Here is a 17433-nt window from a genome sequence, read left to right on the forward strand (position 1 = left end):
AATTTGGTGAAGAACGTCAACCCACAAAATGAAGAACATCACTGAACATTGTGTGGCATAAATACAAAGTATTATTTTCTTGATGAAAAACCGAAAAAATAAATTGCCACCTTCCACATAATTCGTTTCTTCTCTGAACATTCTTTTCATAAATGGCTAGTGAATGTTTTAGAAATGTGGAACACATACAACCTTGCTGTTCTTGTACAGAAACAGCCATTGCAATACAGAAAGAAATTAGCATGGTGGTATTTCACTAAAATTTTAATTATTAAGAGAAACAATCAGGGTATAATTTATCAAATTCCATTTTGTGATGTATCTAAGAGAAAAATCTTAACTATATCAAAACTGTTTAAAAGCTTAATACATTTTTGTAAATTGAGATAGTTTTTCCTTTAAGATTGCTTTTAGTAAACTATCTTAATAAATTACATAATGCATAACTAGAACAGGAGAGGTCATTGTGCACAATAGGTTAAGTTACTGCTTGAGGCATTTTCATCCCATATCAGAATGCCAGTCTGAGTCCTGACTATTCTGTCTCTGATCCAGCCCCTTCCAATGCATCTCGATAAGATGAAGATGATGTATTGGGGATGGAAGCTCAAGTGCCTGGGAAAGCAGCAGAGGATGGCCCAAGAGAGGAGAACGACACGAAGAGATCCTCCATTTGGTTCATTGTCCAAAAGCTTACAACAACTGGGGCTGGGACAGGGCAAAGTCAGCAGTTTAGAACTCCATCTGACCACTTGGGCTACAACCATGTGCTACCTTCCCAAGACACAATCTGAAGCCAGCATGCAAAGCAGAGCCAGGACTTGAACTCAGATACTCTAAACTACGGGATGTGACATATTAACCACTCCCCCAAACTGCCCGGTCTGTGACTTGTTTATTTCACCTAACATAATATCCTTTGGCTTCATTCACATTGTTGCAAATGACTGGATTTCAAACTTTTGATGGCTGAATAAGTATCCTGTTATACAGAAGGGAACTTCAACAGCATCCTGTTATATAGAAGGGAACTTCAAAAGCTTGTGAAAAACACATATCATATTGAGATAAAACTACATGAATCCCCATGATTTTACCCAAAAGAAACTTTTCATTTATTCATTCATTTATATGACTCATTTGAAAGGCAGAAAGAAGAGATGCAGGCAATCCAATGGTTCACTCCAGAAATGCCCGTAACAGCTGGGAGTGGACCAGGCCAGAGCTAAGTCTCCTCCCAATTACACTCTAAGAACCCAGTAACTTAAGTCACAATCTACAGTCTCCCAGGGTCTGCAATGGCAGAAAGCTGCAATGGGGAACCAACTTGGGACTTGAAGTCAGCCACTCCCACACAGGACACCCCAAGCAACACCTTTTAAAACTTTTTGAAACTTATCTTTTAATTCAGTTTCCCCACAAATTTTTTAAAGTACCCTCATAAACCTAAATAATCTCTATACATTTTTGGCGTTTTTCTCATCCCAAACTATAGAGATATAGTCACTGTATGAATTAGTATGGCAAGTTCCTAGGGTGAAAATCACATATGAATTTGTTGACAACTCATGAAACTAACATTATTGGTTGCTATTAATTCTAATAAAATATTTGTGTGCTTTTTTTTTTTAAGTTAAGGAAGCAGAAAAGGTAAAGAAAGATTTTTGTCCCGCTAAGTAGTTCATGTATGAAAGACATTTAAAAATCACCGTCTTGGAGCTGGCCTTGTGACATAGTGGTTTAAGCTGCTGCTTGCGGTGTCCAAATGGGTGTCAGGCTGGAGACCCAGCTCCTTCACTTCCAATTCACTTCTCTGTTAATGCACCTGGGGAACCAGTGAAGGATGGCCCAAGTCCTTGGGCCCCTGCACCCATGCAGGAGACCTGAAAGAAACTCCTGGCTTCTGCCTGGCCCGATCCCTGACCATTTGGGGAGTGAACCAATGAGTGAAAGACCTCTCTATTTCTACTTCTCTTTCTGTATAACTCTGCCTTTTGAATGAATAAATAAATTTCTTAAAAAAGAAATATCATCTTTTGATGGTCAAAACAAGATCTCTAAGACCTCTTAAATTCTTATTTAACTTTACCCTAACTTTGGAATATTTTGGTAGCCAAGTAATAAATTATAATCAATGAGAAAATAATATTAAGACATTACACATGTATAATTCAATGATAAAATTTTGACTTGAAAATTATATATAAATGGACAGATGTTAGCAATTATATGCTCAAATCTAAACCAAAAAAATTTTTGTAACCATCAAACATGAAAAATAAATGTATGTAGGGCAGGTAACCTTAAGTTCATCCTTGGTAAAACTTTGGATACAGCTTTAAAAAATAAATAAGCACAATGTAATACAGGTAAATCAGGCTGAAATTCAATGAGTCCAGGACTAGCATGAATGAAGTAAAATTTCAGAAAAAGAATACATGGACCGTGCTCTCAACATTTTAAGTCAGTGGCTCTCATACTTCAGTACAGATCAAAATCGCTGGGAAAGCTTTGTAAAACACAGGCAGCTAGCTCCCTTCCTCCAGATTTCTAATGCAGTAAGCATAAAGGCTAAGAATCTGTATTTTTTTTTTCTCTCCAAAAAGATATCTGATTTTTAAAAATAAATTTTATGTATTCTTTATTTATCTGAAAGGCAGAGAAGCAGAGACAAGGACAGACCTTCCATCTGCTGGTTTATTTCCCAAATGCCTGCAACAGCCAGGGCTCGGCCAAGATACATCCAGGAGCCAGGAACCAGGAGCTTGGAACTCAATCAATCTTGCAAGCAGGTAGCAGAGATCTAACTACTTGAGTCCTCAACTGGTGCCATTCCTGCATTAGCAGGAAGCTAGAATAGAAGTAAGGCCACTGCTCTAATCCAGGGATCGGCATACAGAATGTAGGCATCTGATACATTGAATGCCCGCCGCAGAATTCACATTTCCAGTATATTTGCACATAATGCTGATATTGTTGGTCCAGAGACCACATTTTAAGAGTCACTGGATTACTTTACTGCCTAGCAAAAATATCTTGCTCAGTCTAACTTCATTTTTTAAAATTCATAACATTGTTTTGTCCTTACATTTTAGTTGAATACACTATGAACTGGAAACCCACAAGAATATAGACATTAAAGAATTGGAGCAGACAAGAAAACTGAAAATAAAAGGACTGATACACTTCACTTACTTGAAAATCAGACACTCAGAAATAACAGCCATACATAACTAACTATACCCATTGAAACTGAGAGGGAAACAAGAGACGAGAGGAGGCAACACCTTGCTGTTACTTCTGGTTTTTCCGACAAAATAAACTGGATTTGGTAGAGAAGCGGATCTGGTCAGTAAATACAAACAAGACAAGAAAAAGAGACACAAAGGGAAAAAAGTAGAGATTGGCGCACCAAGTGGGACTGGGTTTCAAGTGAAAATATATAAGTAGTAGACAGATTAAACAATAGAAATACACACTGAACAAAAATATTTTAGAGGAAGAAAAAAATTAGTGAATAAAATAGTGGAAAGTGGGGATAAACCACTGAAAGGACAAGCCAAGCTGTAAAACCTAAGCAGCACCTTTTGAGGTTAATATGCAGCATTAAAGCACATAACACAGCTATCAGGGACATTTCATACAAGAGAAACACACCATGTATATTTTTAGTACGCATAAATAGCTCTAATGTAGCAAAAGTGTTAGGACTAATGACTGAGCCATCAAGAAAAGCGACAAAACTGTTTACTCCAATCAAGGCAAACATGAAAATATTATACATTTTACCTAAAATTTTCACAAAAATTACATCTAAAAAAAACCACTATTGGCAATTCATGGGTAGTTTTTTAAGTAGAAATTTTAATCATGTAGATCAAATATCTGGCTTTTTCAGGTATTACTCTAAGATATAATGGGACTGTGAAATATAATAAACTTTAGTGGATTTCTCAAATATATTTTAAAATGGCACATAAAATTATTAGGTAATTATCACTGATGTTTCAATACATGTATATACCATATAATGTTCCAATTCTGGTAAATGTCTTTTTCTTCAGTACCTTATCAATATCTGTAATCACTCCACTGTGCAAAACAAAACCAGAACTGACTCCTATTTTAACTTGAACTTAGTACCCACTGACCAGCTTTTCCTCATCCCCTTTTTTCCCCTTCTCTAATGATTTTTACTTACCAGTAGAAGGCTCATCACCTTTTGCTAGGTCATTCTCTTCTATTCCAGGCATCCCTGCATCACCACCTCGTTTGATTTGTTCTGCCCATGTAACAAAAAGATATCATCCTATACTTTTTCTTGTATATGCTAAAGATGTTTTGAAGGAATTCAACAATCAGTTACTAAATCAACAGGCCGTATTGACTGAGCATCTTTATATCTTGCTTTGAACATAATGTAATCCTGAAACAACTTACTCTTTTTTCTCTTCTACCAAATAATCCAAATTGGAAACAATATAGACAATCAATCATATCTGAAATAAAACTCAAAGTTTTCTTCTATGATAAAAAATGTTCACTAACACAAAACAAAAATAATAATCATACCTTTCCCATGTGGAATATTATTACTTGAGGGTTCTTCATTCTTTTCTGCAGCATTTTCTTCTACATTTGGGATATTTTTAGGTACTACATGATCGTTCACATTCGATTTGTCTGCACCATTTGCTTGAACATTCTGAGCCTCTTGCTGTTAGATAAAAATTTGGTCACAGTATTTTTCAGTTCATTGATATAACTATTAATTAGTTCTCTAACAGTTCATTCTTGAAAACATGTATCACGGGGTCAAATTCTAAACACTTGGAAATGTGGAATATATTATTTTCTGTTCAGTTTTATACCTAACATGAAGTCAAAACATAGTGGATTCCAATATATGGCCTAAAACATTAGACAGAGGTAATTCTCTTTGCTTATACCAGGGGAGTAATACTACAAGACACCCTGTTGAACACTGTGGGTACCATGGTTGCCTAGAGCTGGACTTTGTCCTGGGTGTCAGTCGCAGGCTGAGTTTTTTATAGCTAAGTTAGAATCAAGAAGTATGGCACTCATGGGCCCGGCAGAGTGGCCTAGCAGCTAAAGTCCTCGCCTTGAATGCCCTGGGATCCCAGATGGGCGCAGGTTCTAATCCCGGCAGCTCCACTTCCCATCCAGCTCCCTGCTTGTGGCCTGGGAAAGTAGTCGAGGATGGCCCAAAGCTTTGGGATCCTGCACCCACATGGGAGACCCGGAAGAAGTTCCAAGTTCCCGGCTTCGGATGAGCGCAGCACCGGCCTGTTGCGGCTCACTTGGGGAGTGAATCATCAGATGGAAGATCTTCCTCTTTGTCTCTCCTCCTCTCTGTATATCTGACTTTGTAATAAAAATAAATCTTTTAAAAAAAAAAAAGAAGTATGGCACTCAGAAGGAAGTTGCCTTTCAGGTGTGCCCTTGAAAGTATGACAGATGTTACTAAGATTGTTAACCTGACCCTGAAAGAATGACACATGACCACTGGATCATCAGGCTTCTACATAAGCAGAAATAGCAAGGGTGAAAATCATACAGACTCCTTTCCAGATACACTGGCCACCGAAGCATAGCAAGTAATGGCAGAAAAATACGTAAGATGGTGCTCCCTCTGAATCATCTTGAAAAACTGAATCTTCAGGTATATGGTTAGACCAAACTCAATTGTATGGCCAGACCAGTTTTGAAAGCTGACTCAGCAGGAAACTGGGAGAGGCCAGGAGTCATGTGAACATACTTGGATTGCCATGTCAGTTTCTCTAGTTAATATTATATACAATGCTTCATTAACTGTAAAGTATCATGAAATACAATTATTAGTAATACCATTAAAAAGCATTACACAATCTATAGAGAATCTAGAAAAATGAAATCCAAATTTTAAGAATGTGTCACAGAAAAAGAAGAAATTTTGTTCTGGTAATCAGGTGTAGGATTTCCAGGGCAGATAAAATCAAGAACATCTGTATCACACTTCATAGCTGATAAACTTTTTTAAAAAACTCTTCTAATACAAACAGTTTTAGAAAAAAAAAAAACAAAGCAAAATGAAACTCAGTGTTTAAAATGTTAAGAAGCTTGCCTATGGTCACAAAGCTAGAGAACCATAAAGAAGGGATTCCAACTAGAGTTTTTCTGACTTCAAATCCTATGTTTTCTGACATCTTAGTAAGCAATAACCAGCTCTAAGAATTTAATTATTGACAATTTAAGTGATATAATGACATTTTTGAACACGTCAATATGAAAGTCGAGGGTGAGAACATCCGTGAGGCACAACAGTACATTACATGATAAAGCTATTTTCACAGAACTCTACTGCTCTGCAGTGTGTGCAAAATAAACAACATTAAATAAAAATTAAAAGTCAACAACTTAAAAAAAGTACTTTTCCACTTTAAGATTCCTTTTAATACACTATTCATGACAGTATCCTCATGTGAATACACTGTATGAAATATTTTTTAATAAAAAAGTGGCTTTCTAGATGCAATATCTTTGATTTGCTAAGAGGACCTCCTATTTTTTTTAATTTTTAGGATTTATTTACTTATTCTAAAGCTAGAGTTATATAGAGAGACAGAGAAGTTCATTCCCCAGCTGACCACAACTGCTTTGGCAGTCAGGCCATGGCCTCAATGTCGCACTTGATGACAGGGATTGAAACACTTGGGCCATCTTCCACTGCCTTTCCCATATGATTAGCAAGGAGCTGCATCAGACGTGGTGCAGCTAGGACCTGAGCAGGCACCCATAGAGGATATTGGCATCACAGGCAGCAGCTTGACCCATTACACCACAATGCTGATTCCCTGATCTTTTTATTTGGAAATATTTTTAGATGCGCAAAAAGTAATTGGTCCTCACCCCAACTTCCCCTAACATTAACATCTTACATTATCGTCTGGAGAAGAGGAAAAGCTCTCATCTGACTTAGAACAGACTTAACCCATTAGTGGATATGGTAGGCTTGCAATGACACAGTAGCAAAACAAACCTCTCTTCCCCTTTCCTTTGCCTTCTAAATGCTCTTCTAACCCTCCATTGTCTCAATGATACATTCAGGTTGCACTCAAGTTTTCTTCTAGGATAGATCACTAAGGCTTACCACCCTCTACCAATCCATGCTAATATCTCTTCAAAATACACAACAACTAGGCAGTAGCTATTCTGATTTACAGATCCAAAACATGAAATAAGAGAAAAAAATGTCCCTTAAATGACTGCTATAAAGTGTAAAGAAAGCTAAGTCATAATAAAAGCAGGAACAAAAAGCCCTTTAAAGTCCTTAACTTCTAGTCCTTTAGATGAATTGCCATCAATCATGAAACAAGCACAACTCACCATCAAGTCTCTATTTTTAATTACAAGACTTTAACATAAACCATGCCAAATCAGGTGAGATTGCAGGCTGTACAGTTAATCATGTCCTTACCGAACAGCAACATTCACATATATTTCCTCTACTTCTAGAACAACTTTCATGATACACTAATTTAAAATGGATAAATTAAGGTCATGTGATTCTAAAAAGTATGAATCAAAATTGGGTGTTTACTGTTCCAGTCTGTATTTTAAGAAAGGATGTTAGGGCCCGGCGCCATGGTCTAGCAGCTAAAGTCCTTGCCTTGAACGCACTGGGATCCCATGTGGGCGCCGGTTTTAATCCCTGCAGCTCCACTTCCCATCCAGCTCCCTACTTGTGGCCTGGGAAAGCAGTCGAGAATGGCCCAAAGCTTTGGGACCCTGCACCTGCGTGGGAGACTCAGAAGAGGTTCCCAGGTTCGGATCAGCGCAGCAGCGGCCGTTGCAGCTCACTTGGGGAGTGAATCATCGGACGGAAGATCTTCCTCTCTGTCTCTCCTCCTCTCTGTATATCTGACTTTGTGATAAAATAAATAAAATCTTTAAAATATATATATATATAGTCTCAAGTTTTAAAAATTTTGAGGTAAAGTATCTTTTGTTTGACTTTTAAAAGTAATTTTTGTTTGTATATTTCTATTGTAAAGAAGATAACATGTTAGTGAGTGGCAGTTAGTTCTTATGCACTAAGAAAGAAGTGGAGAAAGTGCTTTCTTTATTATCAGTCTGTTATTCTAACATCCTTTTTTTTTAAGATTTATTTATTTTTATTACAAAGTCAGATATACAGAGAGGAGGAGAGACAGAGAGTCCGATGATTCACTCCCCAAGTGAGCCGCAATGGCCGGTGCGCGCCAATCCGAAGCCGGGAACCTGGAACCTCCTCCGGGTCTCCCACGCGGGTGCAGGGTCCCAATGCATTGGGCCGTCCTCAACTGCCTTTCCAGGCCACAAGCAGGGAGCTGGATGGGAAGTGGAGCTGCCGGGATTAGAACCTGCGCCCACATGGGATCCCACGGCATTCAAGGCGAGGACTTCAGCTGCTAGGCCACGCTGCTGGGCCCGAGACTATATTTTTATAACAGTCTATTTTACTTAGCAACAAAGCTATTACAAAACACTTTTGGAATTAGGCACACTAGAACACTTAAAATTGCATTTAGGACAAAAGTACAATTTTAATTTCTAAATTACATGGCTTATAAAAAATTTCACTTTAAGTATATACTTTCAAATTTACCTTTTGTTCTTGCAAAAACTGGTCTGCTAATTTTTTAATATTTTCTTCATGTTGTGCTCTTAATTCCTTGATCTGTTGTCCACACTGAAAACTAAATTACAAAGGTATTCTTTTAAATTATATTGTCTTGAATTGCATTCTCCAAGTTGTGTAGAAATTGACATAAACATTTAGAAAAAATTCATTAGGCACATCAGAGTGGGCAGGACAGATAACAAGCAGACAAACACATAGGTCAAAATTTGTAAAGTAGTCGAACTTTTAATGGAGGATAAGGAATGCTGATAAAGTTAACTGGGAAAACAGAAATTAGAAAGATAAAAACAATTATTTTTTTGACTATTTCATGACTTGTATCTACAAAGAAACAATTGTCAAAGTCAATGCCAATCACAGAAAAGAGAAATACTAAAGAAAACTGCAAGATTAAGTTGTAATAAATGAGAAAAACTACAATTACGAGATTTAATAACTAATGATGGCAGATGAATTATCCATTAATTAGTTACTTAAACACTATAATAAAAACCTAAACCACAGAAAAGCAGAAATGAAACAACTACTACTAAAGATTAAGCAGCAGCAATTGAGAGAAAACAAAAAGGAACAAAACATAAGGATAGTGACTTTCCACTGGACCAACAGTAAAAGGATATAGATAGTTCATCAGTGCAAAAATAAATACTTAGTTAATAAATACAGAGAAAAAACTTCTACCATAAGTTGGAAACTGAACTTCCTATATGTATCCTAGAGTACTTCAAAAAATATGGTGGAGAAAACATTTAACCCAGTCATTGAAAGTTGGTGAAGATGCTCTTATATCAGAGTCTCTGGATTTTACACTCCACTCCAATTCCTAACTAGATTAAGACTGGCTTTAGTTATTTAGGCATCTGGACAGCTAACCAAATTATTTGAAATGCTCACTAAATATTTTATTATTATTTTAATTTTATGACTGGAATAATCCGAATAGTGAGAAAAGGAAGCCTCCCAGTATTCTCATATTTGGGAAAAAAACAAAGCTTTGGTATATTAATATGCTGGGATAATTTGTCACTTCTAAGCATTTCAGTTTTGGCATATGTTAATTTTCACATTTTGTAGTCATACTTGCAAATATTTAACATTTTCTGTATCATCTTCCAAAAAATTTGCAATAGTAAAAAGTTAGAAATGGGTAAGCAGTGCTTTAAAACAGAGAATCCTTTTAATTTCTGGTATAAGAGCCAATAAACACCTTTTACCATAAAACTATAAAGACTTTTAAAGAGTAAGTGCTAGAAAGACCTCTAAGAAGTCCCCGGCCTCATCACTGGGTGTAGCGGTATGAGCAAGAAGGCAGAAATGCAGAGTGACAGAAGCAGCACCCTGAACCCTAGGGATACCCAATGTTGGCTGCATCTTCTGGGTGCCCCTCAAAAAGAACCACAGAATCCTCTTTCAATCTGATGCGTCTAATCAGATAAAACTCAGAGCTGTCTCTTAAGGAACTCTACACAACCAATTCAACAAACTCTTCATGCATATAAGAGATATTTTCGTGGTGTTTAGCCTATCAAAACACTGTAAAAGAATATGGCTTTCAGAGAGCCATCAAGAGATGACAGAAAATGAATTTAAAATATCTAAGAAAATTAAGAAAGAGGAGAAGAAGAAAGAAAAAAAAAGCAAGGAAGGAGAAACAAATAAAATGCAAAGGTTGGGTAAATGCCTCAGACTTAGGAAGATCTGCTGCATGCAGCAACTTACCTCTCATATTCTAACCTCTTCACAAGGTAAGTGTTGTTCTTCCTGTAGTCCTGAAGCTGGTCTTCTTGTCGAAGAAACTCCTGACGAAGCTCAGCAAGTTGCTCTATCCACACAAGAACCAAAGGAGTCAAGTTTACTCACTATAACGCTTTACTACTCAGAAGCCATGGGATGTTTTCTAATTGTATCATGAGGAATTAAAGTTATATAATACCACATTTCATTGCCTTTTACTACACATACATGGTCAATAAAATTTATCTATTTTTGATTTTTATGTTTTAAAGATTCTTTTTAATTGAAAGGTATAGTTACAGAAAGCGAGGGAGAGAAGAGAGGCAAGAGGAACAGTGGAGGGGAAGGAGAGAAAGAGAGAACTTGTATCCATTGATTTACTTGCCAAATGGCTGAAGCCAGAAGCCAGGAAGCAGCCCTGACAGTACTGCATTCTGTGTGTTAGCATAATGACTCACAAGCCAAAGGGAGCAGAATATGGACACAAATGCAGCAAAAATATATGCAACCACCTAGGTTACACAGCATTCTAATAGAAAGTCAAAGTTGTTACAAACCAGTGACAGCAAAAAATTCAATATTTTTTTGGGGGGGGCTAAAATACACAAATAGCACTTCCCAGTGGTTTTGTTGGGTGAGGAAAAAAAAACTACTGCATAGCAAAATCAGCTCAAGTTTGCTACTTCGGGAGAAGGATAAAAACAGCTGTATGAATTCTATCTAAAGAGACCCAAAACGATAATACAAGAGCATTTATGAGAACAGGTATAACTCACATACTAAAAGAGTTAATGTGTACAAAGGTGTAAAACAGAGTGTAGTGACCAAAGGGTGTGAGGGAGAAGAGGCTGGGTGCTGGGATTCCAGGCTCCACCACACAGCAGCGACAGTAAGTAACGTTAGCATAGCACAGAGCTTGTCCTTTCAATAACCTTCCACTTCACTTAAATGAAAATGTACATATGCCATGTATAGTTTTACAGTCATTTCAGGCACAGTTTTATTCATTTTTTAAATTTTACATTTATCTATCTCTGTTTTATTCTGCTACCAGAAAAACTAAAACATCAAGCTTGCAGGACCAGCCAGTGACACAGATCCCTAGCCTCGACAGATTGGTCAGCAGAAGCAGGAACATGTTTCACCTTCTTACCTGGAAACATAATGGATGGCCTATGAAGCTGAATCTCTATTTTTTGGAAGATTCTCTTAACATTTCATTGTACAAATCTTATCTAAAACTCACAATTAAGAATCAGACTTCAAATGTTAACTTGTATTTACCATTTGTAAACCAACATTAAATGACCCTTTATTTATCTTAATACAAAGGGTAAACATTTTGCCATCATACTATTTCACTTGAATATGTAACTAACTCTTAATTCTTTATTTTTAAGATTTATTTATTAAGTAAATTTAATTTAATCATCCGTCCGATGATTCACTCCTAAAGTGACCGCAACGGCCGGTGCTACACTGATCCAAAGCCAGGAGCCAGGAACCTCCTCTAGGTCTCTCACGGGGGTGCAGGGTCCCAAGGCCTAGGGCCATCCTCCACTGCTTTCCCAGGCCACAAGTAGGAAGCTGGATGGGAAGTGGAGCTGCAGGGATTAGAATCGGCACCCACATGGGATCCCAGTGCGTTCAAGGCAAGGACTTTAGCCACTAGGCAACTGCGCCAGACCCTAATCCTTAATTCTTGAGGACTTGGGGTATTTAATGACTTTTTGCAATTCATCTGTAATTAAGTTGCTTACCCTTTAAATGATGTATGTCTGCCATCTGGTATGATATGTTGTTCTGGAGTTTAACCTGAAAAAAATAAATTTAATTTTACTATAGTTTTCCTCATATTTACTTTTTTGTTTATATTCAGTTTAAGCTTGACCATAAATGCAAACAAAAAATTAATAAACCCTTTTTATATCTAACCTGTTTACAAAATGAATTAAGAGGTAAATTCTTATTGTATAGTGCCTAAATTTGCATAAGAATACTCATTTTACTTGATATACAAATTAAGAACTTTGAAGTTTTTTTGAAAGATTTATTTACTATTAATTTGAAAGGCAGAATCTGAGGCCAGCACAGTAGCAGAGAGACTAATACTGGTCCTCAGTCTGCAGCATCAGAATCTCATGTGGACACTGGTTCAAATCCCAGCTGCTCCATTTCTAATCTAGTTTCCTGCTTATGATCTGAAAAAGCAGGGAAGGATGGCTCAAGTCTTTGGACCCCCAAACCCAGGTGGGAGACTCAGAAGAAGCTCCTGGATCCCAGCTTCAGACAGTATCAGCTCTGGCCATTGCAGAGCGGACCAGCGGGTGGAAGATCTCAATCTGTCTCTCCCTCTCTCAGTATGTATTTCAAGTAAAATAGATATATCTTAAAAGAGAGAGAGAGTAAAAAAAAAAAAAAAAAAAAAAAAGGAAAAAAGAGAAAGGCAGAATTACAGAGCAAGCGAGGGAGAAACAAAGACAAAGATGCATTTTTCAACCACTGGTTCACTCCCCAAATGGTCCCAAAAACTGGGGCTAAGCCAGGCCAAAGCCAGGATCCAGGAGCCAGGAACTTCATCTGGGTTTCTCAAGTGGTTAGCAAGGTCCCAAGTACTTGGACCATCTTCCACTGCTTTTACAGGTGCAACAGCAGGAAACTTAATCAGAACCAGAGCAGTCAGGAGCTAGACTTGTGATCATATGGCATACCAGCATTGGAGTTGGCAGCTTCATCTGCTGTGCCAAAATGGTGACCCCTGAAAAGTATTATACAGTCTGAATTGAATGCCATTTAATTATTTTTTTTTCAAAATCTTAATCAAAAGAGATGTCCCCCAACTCCATATTAAGAAAAGATTTGTTGGGATTACTTAATGTGAAGTAAAAAATTATTAATGCTTATCAAGCTCACATAGAAGGACATGCATCCTTAGCATAACACACAGGATTCAGAGCTGCAGGCACTGTCCTTTAGGAGCCAGCATACAACACTAACTTAAAAGAAGGCCTAGATAAGCCCTGACTCAGTACATGAAGAATCACCGTGTTCACCTTGTCACATTCCTGCTATAGACAAATATTGCCTCACTGTAAAATCTAACTAAAGTAACTAAAGTATCACTGCAAATTGCTCTTCTTATCCACTTTAAGATCACTTTGAAAGTCACAGTTTCCTGCTAGTCAAAGGCAGCACCATAAATGGTAGAGTGACTACGCTGAGTACCTCCTCCTCAATCTCGAAGGGACAGCTTTAAAATTTTTTATTTTGAAATAATTATGGATTCACAGAAAATTACAAGGGCTTCAGAGAAGTTCTATGTGCTTTTCACATAATTTTCCAATTTTCCCCAATGAATACATCTTTTTAAAAACAAAAACAAAAAAAGATTCATTTATTCAAAAGTGAGATCTGCAGCTAGAGAGAGACACAGTTCTTCCATTCCCTGGTTCACTTCCCAGAGAGCCACAACAGCCAGGCCAAGCCAAACTGAAGCCAGGAGCCAGAAGTTTCATCTGGTCTTCTACGTGAATGGCAGGGGCTCAAATACTCGGGCTATCTTTCACTGCTTTTCTCAAGCTATTAGCAGGGAGCTGGACTGGAAGTGGAGAAGTCAGAAACTAAAATCAGTGCCCATGGGTAATGCCATCAGGCGAGGTTACGGCTTTATATGCTATGCCACAACAATGGCTCACTCCGTAGTAAGTACATCTTAACTAATGACAGGAAACTGGCATAAAGACAATGTGTGTATTTATAGCTCTAGTGTCAAGTTCAGTTTAAAGATAGAGAACTATTCCATAATCACAAGATATGCCGGGTACTATTCCTTATGGGCACACCCATTCTCCTTCTCTCAGATTTCTGTGCAAATATACTGATATATGCTGTTCTGTGCTGATAATACTGATAAATGTTATAAGTACTATAATTACAAAACAATTAAGAAAGCAGTGTCAAGGCATCAGCAGGCAGTATTATTATTAGCGGATTTCAGTGATCAGGACTAGGTATTGAAGGCTAGTGAAACTGGTAAAACTTTAAACAAGCTTCAAGGAAATTTTAAGCAGGGGAGATGACACAGGAAATGGCATAAAGTCAAGAAATATGATGTGCGTATGTGTGTGTATAGCGAGAGAGAGAGTGACTGACTCCACAAAAGCACTACTCGACCAAAGCACAAGATAGAGAAAACAATATTAGGAAAAAAGAAAGGAGAAAAAGATTCATGAAAGACCCTTCAGAACCAGGGAGAGTCTATTCTCAATCCGGAAGGCAGTGCCATCCAAATTTAAAATGAAATTTTCACCCATAAGCAAACAACAGAGGAACTTGTAACTGCTCTAGCTGCAACATCAGCAGGAACTGAGGTCCCCTGTAACTTCACCCTTTGAGTCCTAGGGACTTTGAAGAATTAAGTTTTTAAAATGAGGCTATTACTTGGTCCTAAATATTCCTTTAAAAAGGAATGAAGTATTAACACATATTACAACAGCAGTACACTTTTAAAATATGTGTGTGTGTGTGTGTTTATACTGAGTCAAAGAAGCCAGTCATAGAGGCCAGCACCATTGTAAAACACAAATGGCCTGCACAGCTAGCATCCCAGAGAGTGCCAGTTCGGGTCCTACTGCTCTACTTCTGATCCAGCTTCTTGCTAATGTGACTGGAAGAGTAGTAGTGGAAGATGGCCCAAATTCTTGGGCACCTGTACCCACATGGGAAACACAGAAGCTCCAGGCTTCTGGCTTCAGACCAGCCCCACTTTGACCACTGTGGCCACTTGGGAAATAAACCAGCAAATGGAAGATCTTGGTCAAGATGGTAGAATAAGATAAGGACACCTTTAAACAGAGAAATATGAGCCAGTGTGAAGCAGAAAGGGCACATTCCAGGAAATAGGAGGGGACAGAACAACAATGGAGGGGCACCTGGAGACTGACAGACACGGGAAAGCAACAGAAACAACAGTGCGGTGCTGCAGTGACTGATACCACAGCACCATTCAGTGAGCTGCAATCTGAACTGCACCAGCAGCTGGAACTCCACCAGCAACAAGGTGGGAAGAGAAGTTCACCGGCAGCTCAGGAGGTGGACCCGGACAAAGAACTGCCCATCCTGATGGTCTACTTGATCTGACCAGGAGTAGAGACAGAGCAGCACGTCCCAGACGGGCAGTGTGGGAACAGGGTGGATTTCACAGACCAGTCTGCTTTCTAGAACTGAACATTTTGTATAGGGAGACAAACCCTATGGACAATACTGTGTATGCACTGAGCTAAGAGTGAACTAATTTCAGGCTCAGTGAGCTGCAACAATGTGGCATCCTACAGGTTCCACCCAAGTTAGGTCCAAGTAGCCCTCAGACCTGAAAGCCAGCAGATCAAGAACTCAGATCAAGAACTGTTGCACATCAGGCGCCATTTTGTACAGTGTGGACTCTTAAGACTGCAGGGACAGGGCCCGGCGGCATGGCCTAGCGGCTAAAGTCCTCGCCTTGAAAGCTCCGGGATCCCATATGGGCGCTGGTTCTAATCCCAGCAGCTCCACTTCCCATCCAGCTCCCTGCTTATGGCCTGGGAAAGCAGTCGAGGAGGGTCCAAAGCTTTGGGACCCTGCACCCGTGTGGGAGACCCGGAAGAGGTTCCAGGTTCCCGGCATCGGATCGGCGCGCAACGGCCCGTTGCGGCTCACTTGGGGGGAGTCATCGGACGGAAGATCTTCCTCTCTGTCTCTCCTCCTCTGTGTATATCTGGCTGTAATAAAATGAATAAATCTAAAAAAAAAAAAAAAAAAAAAAAAAGACTGCAGGACAACAGTGCTCTGCGCATGCGCTGAGCTGGGAGCAGCTGGAAGATCTCTACCCCTCTCTCTCTCTCTCCTCTCTCTGCAACTCTGCCTTTCAAACAAAAATAAATAAACCTTTTTTTTAAATCGAGGAATTTCAAAATATAAACTGACCCTAACAGGACAAATACTATGTAATTCCGTTTTTATGAATTGCATAGAGTAGGCTAAGCCAAAGAACCCCAAAGTTGATTAGATAAGTGCTTCTCAGAGTGGGGTGGGGCTGAAGAGAACTGAAGTGACTCAGGCACAGGGTTTATTTTTGGGGTGATGAAAATGTTCTAGTTTTAGACAGCAATGAGAGTTACACACTGCTGTCAAGGCACTAAACAACACTGAATTGTACAACAAAGTCGTGAGTTTCTATGGTGTAGGAGCTACGTTTGATGCACAGAAGACAGTACTCTCTTACTCTCTTAAATAAAAACGAAATGAACAAACACTGTAGAATCATGGAGCTTATTTGTTTGGAGAGTCACGTAATTATAAACAATTATTATATAGTAAGATAAATCTCATCTTTAAGTTCTTAAAATATGTTGGGAGAACTTGGTAAAAAGCACTCAAATTCTGCCTTGGAGTCATAAGGAGAGACTTCTAGAGATGATGATGGCTCAAGTGAGTCCTGCAGGAAAAGTAGTGTTAAGGCAGGTGGGCATAGGGAAAAAGTAAGGAAAGGAGAAAATAAGTTGGGAAGATGCTTAAGGAAAGTACTAGAATTCAGAAGCAGGGAGAGCATTGACCTAGTGGCTAAGACACCAACTGGGATGTCTATAACTCATTCTGGCATACCTGGGGTCAAGTACTGGCTTCAATCCTGATTTTTACAGTTAATGTATACCCTGGGAAATGGGAGGTGATGACTCCAATAACTGAGTTCCTACCACCCACATGGGAGGCTTGGGTTGAGCTCAAAGATCTGGACCTTGGCCTGGCTTAGATGTAGATACTATAGGCATTTGGGGGAATGATGGAAGCTTTCTGTTTCTCTGCCTCTTAAATAAATACCGTTAGGAGTTTAAATCAGGCATGCGAACAGGAACCTCCACCCAACTGGCCACTTTTGGCGGGCTGGGGTCAGGGTGGGGGAGCCTAGTCTGACTGCTTAAAGCCAGCCAGCACCAAATTGTGACTGCAACGGTCAGAGCAGAGCTGATCCGAAGCTAGGA

At 38.8% G+C, this 17433-nt stretch overlaps 1 protein-coding gene across 4 annotated transcripts in view; it reads right to left on the reverse strand.

Annotated features, from left to right (window-relative positions):
• The window catches only part of GOLM2 (golgi membrane protein 2), a 76048-nt gene that overhangs the window by 35982 nt on the left and 22633 nt on the right, over positions 1-17433 (reverse strand). For 2 of the 4 annotated variants that reach the window (XM_004578124.4, XM_004578122.4), the window contains exons 2-6: positions 12178-12232; positions 10403-10505; positions 8648-8738; positions 4573-4717; positions 4202-4282 (exon numbers count right to left, since the gene is read on the reverse strand). In XM_004578124.4, the coding sequence (XP_004578181.2) occupies positions 4202-4282; positions 4573-4717; positions 8648-8738; positions 10403-10505; positions 12178-12232 (475 nt within the window). Of the gene's footprint in view, positions 1-4201; positions 4283-4572; positions 4718-8646; positions 8739-10402; positions 10506-12177; positions 12233-17433 lie in introns of all 4 variants that reach the window. The other 2 variants (XM_058665917.1, XM_058665918.1) reach the window with 2 other exon arrangements.

Source organism: Ochotona princeps, chromosome 6, assembly GCF_030435755.1.
Source record: "Ochotona princeps isolate mOchPri1 chromosome 6, mOchPri1.hap1, whole genome shotgun sequence".
Classification (NCBI taxonomy): domain Eukaryota; kingdom Metazoa; phylum Chordata; class Mammalia; order Lagomorpha; family Ochotonidae; genus Ochotona; species Ochotona princeps.